The 19,263-nt window shown below is 42.2% G+C and overlaps 1 protein-coding gene across 2 annotated transcripts in view; it reads left to right on the forward strand.

Annotated features, from left to right (window-relative positions):
- The window catches only part of STAB2 (stabilin 2), a 91,564-nt gene that overhangs the window by 21,531 nt on the left and 50,770 nt on the right, over window positions 1-19,263 (forward strand). For both annotated transcript variants that reach the window (XM_083461824.1, XM_083461823.1), the window contains exons 14-28: window positions 322-384; window positions 497-616; window positions 1,852-1,905; window positions 2,415-2,495; window positions 4,371-4,523; window positions 4,899-4,961; window positions 5,212-5,295; window positions 6,290-6,376; window positions 7,352-7,463; window positions 8,639-8,819; window positions 10,039-10,132; window positions 10,839-10,997; window positions 13,654-13,749; window positions 16,083-16,178; window positions 16,813-16,860. In XM_083461824.1, coding sequence (XP_083317950.1) covers window positions 322-384; window positions 497-616; window positions 1,852-1,905; window positions 2,415-2,495; window positions 4,371-4,523; window positions 4,899-4,961; window positions 5,212-5,295; window positions 6,290-6,376; window positions 7,352-7,463; window positions 8,639-8,819; window positions 10,039-10,132; window positions 10,839-10,997; window positions 13,654-13,749; window positions 16,083-16,178; window positions 16,813-16,860 — 1,491 coding nt within the window. The remainder of the gene's footprint in view (window positions 1-321; window positions 385-496; window positions 617-1,851; window positions 1,906-2,414; window positions 2,496-4,370; window positions 4,524-4,898; window positions 4,962-5,211; window positions 5,296-6,289; window positions 6,377-7,351; window positions 7,464-8,638; window positions 8,820-10,038; window positions 10,133-10,838; window positions 10,998-13,653; window positions 13,750-16,082; window positions 16,179-16,812; window positions 16,861-19,263) is intronic.

Raw genomic sequence — 19,263 nt, forward strand, 5'->3', positions numbered from 1 at the left:
CCTGCTGAGCACTGTTGTGCAGTGTCATTCATATAAAGCCATGCCAAAGGCAGATCTAGGCGAGCATTACCAGTGCAATTGCACCGGGCATTGAGCTTCTGGGGCACAGGAAATATGACACCCAATGGAAAGCAAGAGGTTGCGGGGGGGGGGCACTGGGCACCACTGGAATTTTTGGTGCCAACATCTGCCACTGGCCTTGCAAAGGTCTCTACATTCTTTTTAATACAAATAATTAATTTGTATCATATACAATAATAATTGATGCACTCAGTTACCGTTGATATTCAAAGTAGGATGACTCTATTTCTGTCTTCTTAGAGATCTATAATGGCATTGCTTCTGGGCAAAGTGAGATACAGCAGATTTAGATCCATACTAGAGGTAAGACTTAAACAAACAAAAAACCCCCCACAAATTTACAGATTTTCATTTTGCCAAAAAAAAATAATGCATATAAACTGCTGTTCCCTTCTGCTCACTCTTTCTAAAATAGAACAGCGTTGTGGGACCAATGTTAGATATACATCCAGGACCTAATACAATTTTCATTCCAACCAACGATGCTTGGAAGAGCTTGAAAGATGGAGAACTGGACTATCTGTTGTCAAGTAAGGTATAAGTCTTTAAATAACACATACGGTCATTCGTTCTTGTGTAGTAACAGTATCCACTAGGACACAACCAATGGTCAGCTTGAATATAGAAAATGTATACATCCCCCACCCAGAATGACACACAGTATTACTGGCTATTTGCATGCCATTGTTCAATCAGCTGCTGGATCTTTCCTTACCACTAGCATAACTTGTCTGCCACAAGTTGATTTAATCAGGAAAAGGATAGCCAATGCAGTACTCTACAGATGTTGTTGGACACCAACTCACAGCAGCTCCGGATTGCATAGTAAGGGATGGTGGGAACTGGTGGGAAGTTCAACAACTTATGGGGGGTACCACAATGGCTGTATAGAAGACCTTATATTTAGTTGTAATGACTACATCTGTAAGGATGTGAATAGGATTCGAGGCCATGAAACACCTATTGAATATCATGCTTTGATTAAAAGCAGACATCCAGGTTGTCTTAATAAAAGCTGATTTCCAGAAGAATCCTAAGCATAGGAGGGAAATTTACTCTCTGGTCAGTTGCTTTGTTTTGCCACAAAATATCAGACAAAAATATACATTTTTTTCTTTTTTTCATAATTACCCTTTTACTTATGTGAATGGTCTTGGCCTAATATACTTACTGGTTTGGATTTCTATGGCAGATCCCATGCCAGGCTTTGTGGGGTCACCAGGCAAGTGTACCTAACCCAGCACCAAACTGGCAGTGGGCTTTGGGCTCTCAAATTTCAGTGGCACCCTGTGTCACTCCTCGGCCTAGTGGTCTCTGTTTTTGAATATTGTTTTGGCGCCCCCTGCAGCCTTGTGTGACCTTAAGGGTCACACCAGCCTAAAGCCGCCTCTGACCAAACTGAGCCAGTGAACAGTGGCTGCTGTTTCTCTTCTCTGGAAGCTGCAGCGCTTCCACTGGGGTCAGAGGGGGAGAGCAAATGAGCAAAGAAGCCCAGTGGCTTGAGAATGCCATTGTGCTTTGCATCTTCTCACAGCTCAAATTAGATTTCGCTTCTTTGGTCGGCATGAAAAAGAAAATTTTGCATGATGCCATGGGCGTAGCCAAAGGGGGCATGGGGCAGCTGCTCCCTCCCCTTCATCAAGTAAAATGATAGAAATACTTAACTAACTGGCCAGTCATGTTGGTTATGCCCCCCTCCAACAAAAGCCCTGGCTATGCCCATGCAGGATGCTTGTTCAGATAAATGTGGCTCATTCTTTATTTGTACAGGGTTCACGAAAGCTTCGCGAGCTAGTTCAGTATCACATTGTTCCTCACACCCAGGTTAGTGCAATTGATGTCTGTGCTAGATTTGATATTATCTTATTATAGTACACTTGTTACTTCTCACTACTGAAATCTACGATGCCTCTCATAACTTACTGAAATCCTTATGTCCCAGTACCCACAAAAGAAGTAAGGGGGGGCGGTTTCTATAATGATCTGAAGCAGGGCTGGCCCACTCATGAGGCAAGGTGAGGTGACTGCCTCAGGTGGCAGAATCCACAGGGGTGGCAGATCCCGATGTAGATCTTTATTTCCCACCTTGTTCCTGATTTAGATCTTCACTCATCCATTCTTCCTCGTTGGGGAGGGCTGGCACCATTTTGTGGTTCACTTCAGGCACCAAAATGTCTTGCACTAGTGAGTGCACCCCTTTAAGTGTCATTATACTTTCATGGACACCTTTTTGAACACTATTTGCTAATTATTTTCTATTCAATTTTTAAAAAAGACTCCTATTGTAATATTTGGCTTTGGGGGAAAAATGAATTATTTATTCTTCCCTATAGCTGGAGGTAGCCAGCCTTATCTCAATAGGGCACATCCAGACTATGGCTCAACAGTTCATCTATTTTAACGTCACCAATAGTGTAAGTACAAGAAAGGCCAGTTCTTATTTATTCCTTTTTGTTTTCCTGTTTAATCCAGTCAAATTTTGTTTTCTGAATTCTGAAAGGAGTGGACTTTTTAACACACAGTTAACAACAGCTAACTCCTCCTTTCCAGAGTAAAGCCTCCAATTGTCAAATTTCAGGCCTCCAACTGTCAAATCTCTGCTATCTTCCTCACTGACAGCTAACTCCCAGCTGACCAAAACCTCAAGCCGTTCAGAGTCTGCTGCCATTCAAACCAATAACAGAAGTAACCCCTCAAGTCACTTGCTGAATGATCTCTGCCATTGTACTTCTAGCAAGAAGACCTGTTCTCTCATCCTTTCATGTTGCTTCTTCGGCTCACGAGTTGAACCCATTTGCCTGACTGTTGAAAATGGTTGCGTTTAAGAGGATGTGAGATGATATGAAAGTTCTGTCTGTGGTGTCTGATGTCAGATGGTTTATTTACACGTACAACTCATCACTTAATAACTGTAGCCATCAAGTGGTGGGTGTACATGTACAAGCCGAAACAGCTTTTACAGTCATTACATAAAACTGAAACATCAAAGCAAATTTTCCACACACCCTGCTGATATCACCATTGTAATGTTTAATACCTTGTGGAAATTAGCCATTGTGTTATGAGTACAACCCTTGACTGTTGTTAATGTGGAGCAGCGGCAGCAATACTCACAATACTCTGAGGTACACACTGCTGCTAAATGTACATTAATGTATTTGTTACACGGATATTATTTCCACATCTATTTATTCCTCTCAGAGTTGTCTCAAATAGCAGTTCTTATTTCAACAGACTGAATCTGGAATATTTCTGAAAGCGATGTGACACCTTGAGGTCTTACAGTCAGCACTTAACATGTAAACAATTATATATGGGACTGTTTGAGGTATATGAACGAAAAGGGGGCCTCTCCTTCATAGTGATACTGCAGTTTTGTCCTTGGGGGCTGCTCTTTGAGACAAAAATATATGGGGCTGGATGTTGGAGATTCTTTGAAGATTTGTGAGAGATACAGAGGTACCTCGGGTTACAAATGCTTCAGGTTACAAATGCTTCAGGTTACAGACTCCGCTAACCCGGAAGTAGTACCTCAGGTTAAGAACTTTACCTCAGGATGAGAACAGAAATGCAGCGGCGTGACGGCAGCGGGAGACCCCATTAGCTAAAGTGGTACCTCAGGTTAAGAATGGACCTCCAGAACGAATTAAGTTCTTAACCAGAGGTACCACTGTATAAGGATTTATGAAAGACTGTGAGTGGAGTGTAAGATCATTGCTCTAGTATAGGGCCTTTTCTTTTGACCTTGCAATGCCATTAAACCAGAGGAGGAGTCTACTTGGCTGCTCATTATCTGAACATGATGTTGTGTCCTTGGCTATAGATACATTATTCTTTGGTGTGGCTTTGGCTAAGGAAACTCACTTTGTCTGCACATGAAATGCTCACTCAGAAGCACACTCTCTCTAGACGTACTGCAAGGATAATTAAATATATATGAAAAAATATAGGCAAAAATATGTTACTGATAATACCTGGTATGGGAGATAAATTCCCACACACACACAAAAAAAGATTCTGGACTGGAGCACTGCCAAGTCCTGGCTCAGATTAAACCTTCACACAGATTTACAAATTAAGCCTTCTTTTTATTCTACTTATTCATGTAACTGCTTTGAAATACCAAGAAACTGTTTAGTTGGATTAAAACAACAGCTGTAAGAGGTCCTGATTATGAAGAATGCAAACAAATACAGAAGCAAGGATGCATGATATTGTCAAATAATACAGTGAAAACATTTTGAAGTACTAGCATCTAATATCAAAATAAATAACTCTTATTTATGCAGGGACAAATCCTGGTGAATGGCAAACCTATAGAAGATGCAGACATTGCTGCAAAAAATGGCCGAATTTACACATTTTCTGGTGTTCTCATACCACCTTCCATAATCCCAATTCTGCCACACAGATGTGATGAAGAGAGAATTGAGATTAAGATGGTAAGACTCTTCATAACAAAACAGTAAAAGGCAGTATCTAATAACTGCTCTAGCAGAGCTAGTCAATGGACGTTGTTGCACTCCATCTCCCATCAGCCCTAGGCAGCATAGCCAATGGAGAGGGATGATGGGAGTTGTAGTCCAGCAAATATATGGAGGGCACCATGTTGGCTACCCCTGATGTATAGAATTCCTTTGCACCTAATTCCCAGTCCATGCCAGCCCAACAGAGGGAGCTAATTGGCCTACATATTCCTTTCTGCAAACACAGGAGCCCTTTGTGATAATTGGAACTCACGTAAAAACCTACTGGTAATTCTGCTTTGTGAGGCAAAACTGTACCTTCAGAAACTATAATTGTTCCGTTTGTTTCAGGGTACCTGTGGGAAATGCCCAGCACTACACAGGAATAGTTGTCCAGAAAATTCAAAACCTGTTGTAAGTAAACTTATTATCTGTCCAATCACCAAATAAATTTATAAACAACAAAAGATTTCCTTCTACATGCATTTCGGTAAAATGTATTAACAGCATTTGTGTTATTATAAAAAAAAATAAAAACAAGCAGCGTATTGTGAATGCAATCTGCTCTCCAGCAAAATTAACATCATTGTTTGCTTTCCATGGAGCACAGTGTTGGTTATGGGTGGCTTGTTTTAATGTGTGGATATTTTTTTAAATACTCTAGGCTTTCACAAGGAATCGATGCATTTACCACGAACAGACCTTTCTCAGATATGGGTGTGCTAAATACTGCAATGTAACAAAAAAGGTGAGAGATGCAAATGACATTTCTGTTCTTAGCTTCCTATAAAACTGCTGATAGCACCAGCAACTACTTACTACTGTACAACAGTGGTCTACATGACATTTTGCCCCAACTAATAGAACATCTTCAATTTTTTTGTATTCGCTTCTTGAAGACTTAGGTAATAAAGCACATAAAAAACCCCAGACATCATGCATACAAAAACATTCTGAGTATATACAGTATCTATTTTCACAAATGCGTCTAGTGAGCACAACAGCAGCACGGATCCAGGAGCCATTAAGGAGACCCAAGAGCAGTAGCAAAAAGCATTAGGGAAGACCATAGCAAAGACTGTATCTCAGTTGTAGGGCATCTGGCTTGCATGCAGAATGACCCAGGTTCAATCCCCAACAGTCCCGGTAGGGCTGTCCCATTTATTTATTTATTCATTCATTCATTCATTCATTCATTCATTCATTCATACATACCCCGCCCATTTATACTTCCCCAGCCACTCTGGGCAGCTTCCAACAAAATATTAAAATACCGTAATGCATCAAACATTAAAAGCTTCCCTAAACAGGGCTGCCTTCAGATGTCTTAAACCTTGGAGAGCTGCTGCCAGTCAGTGTGGGCTGAGGTTGGTGGACCATTGGCCTGGCACAGCAGCTGGCTGTGTCCCTATGCAGTAGGCAAGAGAAAGCTAATACAGCACAAGAAAGGTATAGCAGATATTACAAACAGTGCTACAACCTTCTTGTAGTCTTAATGAATGCCCAGGCCTGTTCAAAGCTTGCCTGGAGCCCAGGGTGGCTGGGAGACACGGAGCATTCTTGGCATGACAGTGTGAATCTGGCAGGCCTCTGGTGGTGGCCCCCAGCTGGCTTAGTCCTCCAATACCTGGGGCAAGTATACCCAGCTCACACCTCCCCCAATCTGCATGGGCCTGCTCTTAACAAATTTGTGTGCTGCTCCTTTTTCTTTTGTCATGAGGAAATGTTTGCTTATTTTGCAGGAGCCAAAGTGTTGCAAAGGATTCTTTGGCCCAGACTGCAGTCAGTGCCCTGGCGGCTTTTCCAATCCCTGCTCAGGAAATGGACAGGTAAAAGAAACAAATATTTTCAGTGTCAACCGGTCTCCATTTCCTTTGTTGAAGTCTAGTAAATAGGCATATGAAACCGTTTGGTTTTGTTGAGATGTCAGTTGACTTTGGCGTTTTTCAGCATACCTGCTTGATTCATGACAGGGTCAGTCTTCATGTAGGGCATGAGGTGTGGCATGAAAAAATGCCCACACCAAAAGGAAAACTGAATGCATAGTAGTGATGCTTGACCATCTGCATCATGCACCAAAGTAAATTTATATCACTTCATGTATCACAAGCTGAGGACCGTAAATAAGCTCACATTCTTAGCATCATAGAATAGGCTATGTTGTGCACCCTGGACCACTGTTCAAAATGTCTAGCTTTTAAACCTCAGGTTAATGGAGTGAGGGGTTGGATCACACAGTGAGGGCTAATGGAGCACTGCCCCACCAACCTCAGTTTGCCCCTAGTCAGACCCCATCTGTCTGCTTCTTACTAACAAATAGTCAGAGGCGTTGAAAGTAAAACAGCAGGGAACATTCAGTTTGTAAATTAAGCGATAATTCTGTTAGTGGTATAGTAAAAAACCAAGTGGGAGATGGGTGGAGGTGTTGCTTACCAACCAGGAAGAATGGCATGATGTTTGCTGAGGTAGCAAGTATTCTGATCGGCTATGTAATCCTGTGAGAGTTTCTCCTCTGTATGTTTGGTTGACTGTCTCCCTGCTATGTGTAAGGCATGAACTGAGAAATACAAAGCATCTCTGTTCCTTTCTTCCCAAATGATACACTGTTTTGTTTAGTTCTTATCAGTAGATTGCTTTTCTCTTTGGACTCCATCTGGGTGTTTAAAGTGGCTCTGGAAATGACAGAGGGAACTGGCACCTTGTAGGAAGGTGTAAGACACATTTTCCCAACAGAAATAGCATTCTGATATATTTACATGTGAATTTCAATGTATAATTTCAAATATGTTTGTTCCACTTTGCAGTGTATGGATGGCATGAAAGGGAATGGAACTTGTGTTTGTGATAGGAAATTTGAAGGATCACATTGCCAGTTCTGTTCAAACCCAAACAAATATGGACCACACTGTGACAAAAGTAAGCACCGCAGTTTCTCTCTTCCCTGGATATTTAAAGCCTTAGTCAAATTTCATGGCAAAGAAAGCCTTTGACCTGAAGACAAGCACTTCTGAGTTCCACAAACTCCTGCCTGATGTGCTCCCTGTGCAGCTGAACTGAGAGGTCCTTAGTTCTTTGTGCCCAGGGGAAGAGCATCAGTGAGGGGCCTGGCTCAGTTTCTATGGGCCTGGTACTGTGGGATCTTGTTCAGTGGGATCTTGCCAGCCTCTAGTTCACAGATAGGGATGAATGGATCTGTCATTTTCATTTCTCTCAGTTTCTCATTTTTCCAATCTTAGATTCAGTTGTCCATTAAAAAAAAAAGATTCTCATGGCAATTCATCAGCATTTTAGTGTGATTTTCTTTTGTTAAACAAATTTTTGTATGCAATTTTGCCTAATGTACACATTTTTGCAAACCAATTTTCCTTAATATAATACATTTTTGTCTGTTATATATGCATTTCATGCACGCTTTAGTATGTGCATTTTTGTACACATTACTTGGCTGGAAAACTGCATCACAAAGTTCAACAAAGTGTGAATTTTGAAGGGCACCTGAGTTTCAGTTTGCATGTGGTTTTAGAAAGTGTAGATTTGTAGATTTACCTTTAACTGTTAACAGTCTAATTTTTGCTCCATCACTGCCCATGATCACCAGCGTCAGAGCCAGGTCCAGGTACCCAGTCCAGTTTCTTAACTGATAACACAGTAGCCTCTGACTTGGTGTCTTGGTCACTCCTGGCATCTGGGGTCATGACAATTAGAATATTCTAACAGTCTCTTCTAATTTTATCTCATTGTTTATTGCTTAAAAAAAGAAAAATGGGAAAATGAAAGACCAGCTGAGATTTTATTTGCAACAACAGCACATATGTTACCTTTTTTAAATGGGCCTGATCTCTCTCTCTCTCTCTCTCTCTCTATATATATATATACCGTATTTTTCGCTCTATAACACGCACCCAACCATAACACACACGTAGTTTTTAGAGGAGGAAAATCCGTAGGCATGCCACCCATAGGCATTTCCCCCATAACACGCACAGACATTTCCCCTTACTTTCTAGGAGGAAAAAAGTGAGTGTTATGGTGCAAAAAACGGTATATATATATTCCTCTCATTGACATTTATTTCCCCCATCCTTCCACAGAATGTATGTGTGTTTATGGTAAGTGTGACAACCAAATAGACAGTGATGGGATCTGCCTTGCTGGTTCATGCAAAAGTGGATATGCTGGAAAATTATGTGACACACAGGTGTTTCCATGCGGGACTTTTCTTCAGTTCTGCCATGCACATGCCGATTGCCAGTTTACCAATGGTGCTATGAGGTAGGCCCATTATACCGATCATTTTTATACCACTCGGGGAACTATAAGGAGTATGTGTCGGCACACATCTCCCCACCTGTCATCCTCTATGTGAGTGAATGTGGTGCATTCTGCATCTTCCTGGCCTCAACTGTCCCTGTTGGTTTGCCGATTCATTTTTATAAATGCTCTGAGTAAAACAAATTTGAATACCACCCGCCCCTTCCCAGTTGAACTACTTAAGATTTTTAACCGGAGAATGAATCAAGGGCTGTCACTGGTGACAGAACATGTGCTTCACACATACAGACAGGCCAGGATTCAAATGGAACCTACAGTTAAAGAATATTCGTCAGCAGTGGCAAAGCATTTGTCTTGCATGCAGAAAATACCAGGTTCAATCCCTGGCATAGCCAATCTGCAACTTTAGAGATACCTGAAGCAGCGTCTCCAACCCCATTGTTCAGCCCGGACACTGAGGTCCCACTCCGAGGGCCTTCTGCTGGTTCCCTCACTGTGAGAAGTGAGGTTACAGGGAGCCAGGCAGAGGGCCTTCTCGGTAGTGGCACCCTCCCTGTGGAACGCCCTCCCATCAGATGTCAAGGAAATAAACAACTACAGTGGTACCTCGGGTTACATACGCTTCAGGTTACATATGCTTCAGGTTACAGACTCCGCTAACCCAGAAATAGTACCTCGGGTTAAGAACTTTGCTTCAGGATGAGAACAGAAATCGTTCTCCGGCGGCCCAGCAGCAGCAAGAGGCCCCATGAGCTAAAGTGGTGCTTCAGGTTAAGAACAGTTTCAGGTTAAGAACGGACCTCCAGAACGAATTAAGTACTTAACCTGAGGTACCACTGTATCTGACTTTTAGAAGACATCTGAAGTCAGCCTTGTTTAGGAAAGTTTTTAATGTTTGATGTTTTATCATGTTTTTAATATTCTGTTGGGAGCCGCCCAGAGTGGCTGGGGAATCCCAGCCAGATGGACAGGGTATTATTATTATTATTAATTATTACCGGTATATTAGAGAGCCACTGTCTGTCAGTGTAGGCAATACTGAGCTAGATGGACCACTGCTCTGACTCAATATGAGGCAGCTTCCAGTGTTTCTAGGGTTAGGAAAGATCTCTGCCTGTGGTCATACAGATCTGCTGCCCGTTGTGATAGAAACATAATTTTGGCTTCGTTTTACAACTGTCACGACTATTAATTTCACATGCTTTGATGCAAATTTTAGCTGCATTTGTAAGCCGGGATACGAAGGAGATGGAATAATTTGCAGCGAAGTAGATCCTTGTGCTAATTTAATTCCACACAGCTGCAATGCTAATGTAAGTACAAAATTCCTTGGCATATCTTAACATATTTAAATTCTGAGTTTAATTATCCAAATTAAGAACATCTCTCATAAGTAAATATCTTTCCCAGATAAACTGCTACCCAGTTGGTCCATTGACCAAACAGGTTTCATATTATGTTCTAAAAATAATTGTGCTAAATCGTAAGTGAAATGTTGATGAAGTCTTTGCATTTATCACTACAGAAATACAGTGGTTCCCCGCAAGACGAATGCCTCGCAAGATGAAAAACTCGCTAGACGAAAGAGTTTTCCGTTTTTTGAGTCGTTCCACAAGACAAATTTCCCTATGGGCTTGCTTCGCAAGACGAAATGTCTTGCGAGTTCTTGCGAGTTTGTTTCCTTTTTCTTAAAGCCGCTAAGCCGTTAATAGCCGCTAAGCCGCTAAGCCGTTAATAGCCGCTAAGCCGCTAATAGCCGCTAAGCCGCTAATAGCCGTGCTTCGCAAGACGAAAAAACCGCAAGACGAAGAGACTTGCGGAACGGATTAATTTCGTCTTGCGAGGCACCACTGTAATTAGATTTAGGCCGCAGAAATTGTGGGTGAAATATTCACCTGTCCACATTGGTCTATATTACTAAAATAAACGTGCAGAAACTTCCCCTGAACTCTGTCCTTCCCACATTACAATGCACAGGCTGTAACTCTGGTACTGTATGTCCTTTCCCTATACCTGCAGGCAGAATGTGTCAAGACTGGCCCTGGGACCCATGAGTGTGTGTGCCAGCCAGGATGGACAGGAAATGGCAAAGACTGTTCAGAAATCAACAACTGCCTGTTGCCAAATTTTGGAGGCTGTCATAGTAATGCTACTTGCCTATATATAGGTCCTGGTCAGGTGAGTTAAAACTGCCTCTTCCTTAACTTCTGCACTGTGTGAATCTTCTGTAATCTTTCTCTATGTGGTAGCAACAGCAACGGCAGCCAATGAGCTCAATAGTTAATAAACTTGTTCTTGAGTTTTGCCGTCATAATGCAATCCATTGACATGCAGTTATTAGCTCGTTCATTAGCGCATATATTCAATGCCGTCCTGCCACTGTGGCCACCACTTCCACCACCACCCCACCTGCCACTGCTGTTGCCACCGCTGCCTCCACTACTCACTCTGCTGCTGCCACCATGCCCCCTGCTGCATCTGGTGCTGATGGAGAAGCAGTGACACCATTGGCACCAGTTTCTGGCAAGATTGCACCTATCTGGAGGGAGATCTTGCACAGATCTCGCCCCAGATCGGGGCCAATGTTGGGTCCACTTCTCCAGCACTAGAGGAAGTGGTGGGGCAGGTGGGGCACCCGCAGGGTGCTGCCTCAGGCGCTTCTGCTACCTAAGGCAGAGGCCTCACCCTGCCTAATGGCTGGGTTGGCCCTGATATTTTTATTTTAGTGGAATCTCGGTTTACAAACATAATCCATTCTGGAAGTCCGTTTGACTTCCAAAACATTCAAAAACCAAGGATCAAAGGGCTGCCAGCAAGTTCGATGGGGAAAATTGAGAAACACACCTCGGAAGCCGCTTGACTTCTGAGGCATGTTCGAAAACAGAAACACCTCTGGGTTTTCAGCATTCAGCTTCCAAAATGTTCTGCAGCCGAGATGTTCAAAAACCATGACTCATGGCTATTATTCTTCATTCTGATTCCCCAAGCTTCCAGTTGCCAATTTGTTTACTGAGCCTGTCTTTAACATCACATTTGTTAGGTTGTTAAAAGCAATCTTAAACCATCAAGTGTTTTTTAAACACACAATCCAGAAATCAACCAAGCCCATAGATTCATTGACAATAAATAATTTGAAAACACCATAATCAAGGGGATCTTGGGGAAGGATGTTCCAGAATTGGTGAGTTACTAGGCCCTGATTCTCACATACCCACCAACCTGGCATCTGACAGTGGCCAAACAGAGACAAGGAGCTGCCCTGATTGCCTGAGTGCACAGAAAGCTCACGGGGGATGTGGTGGTTGTTTAGGTACCCTGGTTCTAAACTGTCTAGGATTTTAAAGATGATGCCCAGAGTTGACTTCAAGCATCATCTACTGAACAGGCACTATTGCACTTTATGTTAGGTTTGTTTGTTGTTTAGTCGTTTAGTCGTGTCCGACTCTTCGTGACCCCATGAACCAGAGCACGCCAGGCACTTCTGTCCTCCACTGCCTCCCGCAGTTTGATCAAACTCATGCTAGTAGCTTCAAGAACACCATCCAACCATCTCATTCTCTGTCGTCCCCTTCTCCTTGTGCCCTCCATCTTTCCCAACATCAGGGTCTTTTCCAGGGAGTCTTCTCTTCTCATGAGGTGGCCAAAGTATTGGAGCCTCAGCTTCACGATCTGTCCTTCCAGTGAGCACTCAGGGCTGATTTCCTTAAGAATGGAGAGGTTTGATCTTCTTGCAGTCCATGGGACTCTCAAGAGTCTCCTCCAGCACCATAATTCGAAAGCATCAATTCTTCGGCGATCAGCCTTCTTTATGGTCCAGCTCTCACTTCCATACATCACTACTGGGAAAACCATGGCTTTTACTATACGGACCTTTGTTGGCAAGGTGATGTCTCTGCTTTTTAAGATGTTGTCTAGGTTTGCCATCGCCTTTCTCCCAAGGAGCAGGCGTCTTTTAATTTCGTGACTGCTGTCACCATCTGCACTGATCATGGAGCCCAAGAAAGTAAAATCTCTCACTGCCTCCATTTCTTCCCCATCTATTTGCCAGGAGGTGATGGGCCCAGTGGCCATGATCTTCGTTTTTTTGATGTTGAGCTTCAGACCATATTTTGCGCTCTCCTCTTTCACCCTCATTAAAAGGTTCTTTAATTCCTCTTCACTTTCTGCCATCAAGGTTGTGTCATCTGCATATCTGAGGTTGTTGATATTTCTTCCGGCAATCTTAATTCCGGCTTGGGATTCATCCAGCTCAGCCTTTCGCATGATGAATTCTGCATATAAGTTAAATAAGCAGGGAGACAATATACAGCCTTGCCGTACTCCTTTCCCAATTTGGAACCAATCAGTTGTTCCATATCCAGTTCTAACTGTAGCTTCTTGTCCCACATAGAGATTTCGCAGGAGACAGATGAGGTGATCAGGCACTCCCATTTCTTTAAGAACTTGCCATAGTTCTTAGTAGTAGATAGGTAGCCGTGTTGGTCTGCCATAGTCAAAATAAAAAAATTTCCTTCCAGTAGCACCTTAAAGACCAACTAAGTTAGTTCTTGGTATGAGCTTTCGTGTGCATGCACACGAATCTGAAGAAGTGTGCATGCACACGAAAGCTCATACCAAGAACTAACTTAGTTGGTCTTTAAGGTGCTACTGGAAGGAAATTTTTTTATTTTGACATAGTTCTTAGGTTAGGTTAGGTTATTTATTAAATTTATATCCCATCCTTCCACCCAAAGGAGCCTAGCATGGCTTCATTTTAAACTTTTATTGACAGAGGTTGCATAGGAGTGAACAGTTCAAGTGAATAATTTTATTTCATATTCCCCCTACAATACAGAATGATTGTGAATGTAAGGAGGGATTTCGAGGAAATGGATACGAATGCGAACTGATAAACTCTTGTTCAGAACAAAATGGAAAGTGTCATCCACTGGTGAGTAATTCACTTTACAAAATATTCCAAGCTCTGCAAAGGTTTTTATAATAAATATATACTAAAATAAGCATTATATTATTTTTCAGAGAATCACTAACATTTTACTCTCAATGGGTCTAACTTTGAGGCTCTCTAGTCCTTACAACTTAATTAAATTTTGTGTTTTAGCATCAGTATAGTAGATTTTGGGATGCTAATTATTGTCACACAAGTCACTCTCAGCTCCAGCCGATTAGTAATATGGTGCTGTATCCTCAAGAACACACTTACTGTGTCCTGTGGGATCACAGTAATGAGGCTGCGAGTGGCTGTCACTTTACCCCTGGATAACTTATATTAGTAAATTTTACACCTTAATTGAAATTATGCATGTTTGTGATTGTGGGAGATTGTTTACAGCCAGCATGGGGGCCCTGTATGCCAGACCCTATATGCCTTCAGATGTTGCTGGACTCCAGCTTCCAGCATTACAGTCAGTGTGGTTACCAGCCAGGGATGATGGGAGTTGTAGTCCAGCAACTTAGGTAGGGCCACAGATTCCCCACCACTGGTTTAGAGTAAAAATTTCACAACCAACAATGCACTCTGTTGAAGGCCTCATTGCTCCTCATTCTTTTTAGAGAGGCATACTTTTTCAAGCAAACAGGTAGTCATTCTACACCTGCCATTTAACATGGTAGATTCATATCTCAGTGTGCCCACCTCTTACATGACTGACAAACAGCCTGTTCAGATTGAGAATAAGCCTCATGTGATACAACGGTGCTGAACAGGGAAAGGGGAGAAATTCAAGTCAGTTTGCATTTAAAGTCAAACCTATCACATTTGCATGTTCCAGAGAACAGAAACAAGGAACCCTTCAACATTTACAAAATTCAGATATTTTACAATGCCTATGTTTACAAAAGTGCACACACATATATAGGGGTAAAATGTGCATTAAATGGGAATAGAAATGTGCATATTAATGAAAATATCATACAAGAATGCATTGTATTAGGGAAAATGCTTACAAAAAATGTAACATTAGTCAAAACTACATACAAACATATGTTTATTAGGAGAAATTTGCATTAAAATGCTGAAGGATGAGGATTTAAAGAAAACTAAATTTCAAATTGCTTCAAAAATGTGGAGAACTGAATTTAAGACTGAAAAAATAAGCAACGGAGAGAACAGAAGCTGACAGATCTTTCCATCTTTAATGCTGAACTTGCACTGGAGAGACTTGGGATCAATTTAGGACTAACAAATTCTCCATGGTTTGATATCAGATTGGGTTTGGTCAAAGCAAGCTATATTCTAAACAAAAACATTCAGGAGCATGATGTGGTCTAGATGCCTCCTGCCAACTCTGCAAACCACACAAGTCCTTGAACTCTGCCTCACCACCTCCCCTTCTTATTTATCAAGTGGCAATAGAAAAGTCTCACTTAAAATTTATCTGACAGGTCACCTCCCTCTCTGGCACTTTGTACAGAGGTATTACCAATATAGGATGAATGCCACATTTGCAGTAGCCCTAAATTAACAACTGTTATCCAAAGAGCAGGGCAAACAAACAATAATTCACTGTGCAGACACTGTTGAGACAAAACAGAACAGTGGCTTTCAAAACAGAGGCTGATTATTCCTCCCCTCCCAATCTTATAATAGAGCTCTAAGCATTAGCTGAATAATTCTTGCAACTAACACCTTAATTAGTGTATTTGAATTAAAAGGATTTACTTTACAGTGGCTTTGCTTCCCATGTAGATAACTACACTCGATGTTAATTAGTTGATTTCACTGGCACTTAAGCAAAGGTCACCTCTAAATGTCTTTTTTTTAGTATTGATCTTGATTTTCTTGCACAAAGCTTATGCAGAGGTTATAATGTTTACTGAACATTTGTTCCAACTTGTTTGTGGGCAGTTACACAACAATGAACATTAGTTTGCATTTATTCTGATTTGTTTGTTGGGTGTTGGTCTTCCTGGTATTAATTAGTTTGTCACACACTTTTCAATGCATTTCCTTATCACTTTCCAAACTGCAAAATGCCAGGTTCTTCTTTAAAGTGAATCTGTTGCACTAGGGTGACAGAATTGTTTAGCCCACTTTAACAATGCAAAACTAAAGTTCCAGTATGCACTTGAATCCTTCCTGCAAAACAGTCTGGAAACACCCAAAAGTGTACTTTTAAGTATTTGTTCAGAAGAAATGCATTCGGGAAGTAGGGCCCCACCAGTTATGTAAGCGCACAAACCTTTCATGCTGCAAAACCATATTGCATTGGGAAGAATACACAGGTGGCTAGGTGTTTGATTATTTTTTCCCTGTTCTAACAGGCTGTTTGTCAGTTCACATCTTCTGGAGTCTGGGAATGTGTGTGTACGAAGGGCTATGAGGGAGACGGCAGCATATGCTATGGAAATGCAGCGGAGGTGCGTAGGAATCTAACACTTGCCTAAATGATTATGACCAATATCTCAGCTTCTACATTACAAATGCCACCATGTAACAGAGGCACCTGGCACAAATACCCCTTCTTAGAGGAAGTTTATACGCACTGTTTCTATGCTTTATTTGCCAGGAAACAGTATCATGTCAATTAAGAGCAAGGTGATATAATTAAATAAAATTGCCTTTATCATAGCTGAAGTACATGCAATACATCCTAAAAATGAATACAATCAGCACCACAATAGGTATAGCTGTTTTCAATAACTACCATGTTAACTCACATATACATAAAATCTGGGGGAAGAACTCCAAAAGCAAATTTACAGTACCAATAAGGTTCCAAGTGCCATCACTTGGAACAAGTGATGGGTATGGCTCAGGTTAATTCACAGCAACTGTTAACTATAGAAAAGCATATTGCAGATGAAACATTATCGATATACCAGCTGTCATCTTACATCTTCATACAAATGAGATGCAAAATATTCCATTGTTGCAGAACAGGAGATGCCAGGGACTTCAAACTGAGACCATGTGCTTGGAAAGCATGGGCTCATCCACTAAGCTGTGGGCCATCTGTACATGTCATTTATCTTTCTTTCTCTCTCTGCTCAGGAATTGTCTTCTCTGTCGGAAGCAGCTGGATTTAATGAGTGGGTTGGTGTGAGTACCTCTTCTAAAAATATATTGAAAGACATGACCAGAGCAATTCCTGTGGAGGGTGGGCGGGGAGAGAATCTGTGGCGCAGCTGCTGCCACTTCCTATAGCCTACTGGCATGAGATGCAGTCAGGACCATAGCTGTCAACTTTTCCCTTTTCTTGCGAGGAATCCTATTCGGAATAAGGGAATTTCCCTTTAAAAAAAGGGAAACGTTGTCAGCTATGGTCAGGACAGGAGGGGGTCGCTTCACACACCCCTCCCCCGGACAAACGTTAATTTCCCCATTTGGCCCTTATTAACACCAGTGGGAGGGAAGTTAACTATGCCAGCTGTAGGGCCATGCCAGGGAAACAAGGAGACTTTGCATCTTAGAGATACAAATGTAGTCCTCCCATTATGCGTAGTACATCTGCATCAGCAGAGCTTTCCTCAGTGCTGTCCTACCGATGGGACAGCAATTATGCACATTTCAAAGACCCCCTCAGCCAGCCTCTGGGTTGCAACGTGTTTGTTTGCTCATGAACAAAGGAAGAGCCTTATGGCTCAGGCCAAAAGCCCATCTAGTTCAGCATCCTGTTCTCAGGGTGTCCAAGCAGATGCCAATGGGAAGCCTGAAATCAGGACCTGAGCACAACAGCCCTCTCCCCACTTGTGGTTCCTAGCTGCTGGTTTTCAGAGGCCTGCTGCCTCAGACAGTGGAGGTAGATCATTGCCACAATGGCTAGCTTAGTAGCGACCGATAGCCTTGTTTTCCTTGTTTTCCTTGTTTTCTGTGTATCTGAAGAAGTGTGCATGCACACGAAAGCTCATACCAAGAACTAACTTAGTTGGTCTTTAAGGTGCTACTAGAAGGAATTTTTTTATTTTGACTATGGCAGACCAACACGGCTACCTATCTGTAACTTGTTTTCCAAGAATCTTGTTTAATCCTCTTTAGAAGCCTTCCAAGTTGGTGGCCAACCAACTTTTTGTGGGAGTGAAGGAGCTCTTCCTTTTGCCTGTCCTTTTGATACTTCCAACATCCAGCTTAACTGGATGTCTGAGTTCTAGTATCATAAGAGAGGGAGAAAAATGTATTTCTGCTTTCTCCACACACCATGCATAATTTTATACGCCTCGATCACGTCCCTTCTTACCTTTTTCAAAATTAAAACAAAAAACTAGCATTCCTCATAGGGAATTTACTCTATCCCCACATATTTTTATTTATTTTTATTTATTTATTTATTTATTTACGGCTATTAGCCCATAAAATATGTACAAACATAAAAAAGCACAAAGGCTTAAAAACCGAAATATCTGACAACAGAAGGTGGACACTGCGATGCAAGGGTGGGTCATTGGGCAAAGCCAAATAACAGGATGTGGCCCGGGGAGCTCCAAGGGACGGTTCACAGAAAAGGAAAACTGGAGACGAGATCCGACATGCACTCTCATCATAACTGTCCGATTAGATTTTGATGTTGTTGTTGTTTTTTGGTGGTTTTTGCATGTGAGATAACCGCATTCAGGAATCTCGCCACCTGCAGAGTAACAGAAGGATCTGAATCCTGCAAAAGCAGTGCGGCGTGTGACTCAGCAGGCCTGCTAACCAAGCGCAGTAAAGCAGGGCCCAGGAATTTAGTCCTGGCTATGCTATGTAGGGGACAGTTGAACATTATATGTGGAAGAGATTCAACAGTTTTCCCATCACACACGCATAGCGGAGACACCAAACCCTTGGAAAATCTGTGGCTCAGCAGGTTCGATGGAAGGACATTGAACCTTGCACGAATAAATGCAAGTCGGTGTGGTACTGATGAAAGAGATGACATGTATGATGGAAGGTCAAGTGGTGGGGTTATTCCGTGATACCTGGGGGAGCAGACACCCCCACCTTTGGCAAGGTTGTGTTGATTTTCAATGTCTGCTAATCTTTGCTCAATGAGGCTTTTAGCTGAGCGTAAGTTCATCTTTAGGGAGTCCGCTGGGGAAATTCCGATGCTCAGAAGTTTGGCATGGATTTTTCCTACCCACGGATTAACAAATTCGTCCCGCCAGAGGCACTGAAAAAGGTAATGGTCGGGAAGCCTATGCCAGCTGGACAGCCAATAGCCAAAGACTCGCTTCCAGATGGCAGTCTCCAATGTTGCAATCCTTAACTCCAGACGTATGGCTGCGTTGCTCACACACATGGGGAGTTTCAGGAGGCGACGGAGAAACTGATTCTGCAATGTCTCCAGCGATGTTAAATTGGACCCAGGGGCCCAGAGCGGGGCAGCATAGCAGAGGGTGGAAACCACTTTTGCGTAGTATACCTTCAATGCAGAGGGGATGTGGGAGGCTCCGTCAGCCGCAAAAAATTGGAGTAGAGCATAAAGTATTGTTTTCCCTTTGTTTAGTAAATACTGTATCTGTGGCTTCC

Source organism: Podarcis liolepis (genome assembly GCF_965112155.1).
Source record: "Podarcis liolepis genome assembly, chromosome: 10".
Classification (NCBI taxonomy): Eukaryota; Metazoa; Chordata; class Lepidosauria; order Squamata; family Lacertidae; genus Podarcis; species Podarcis liolepis.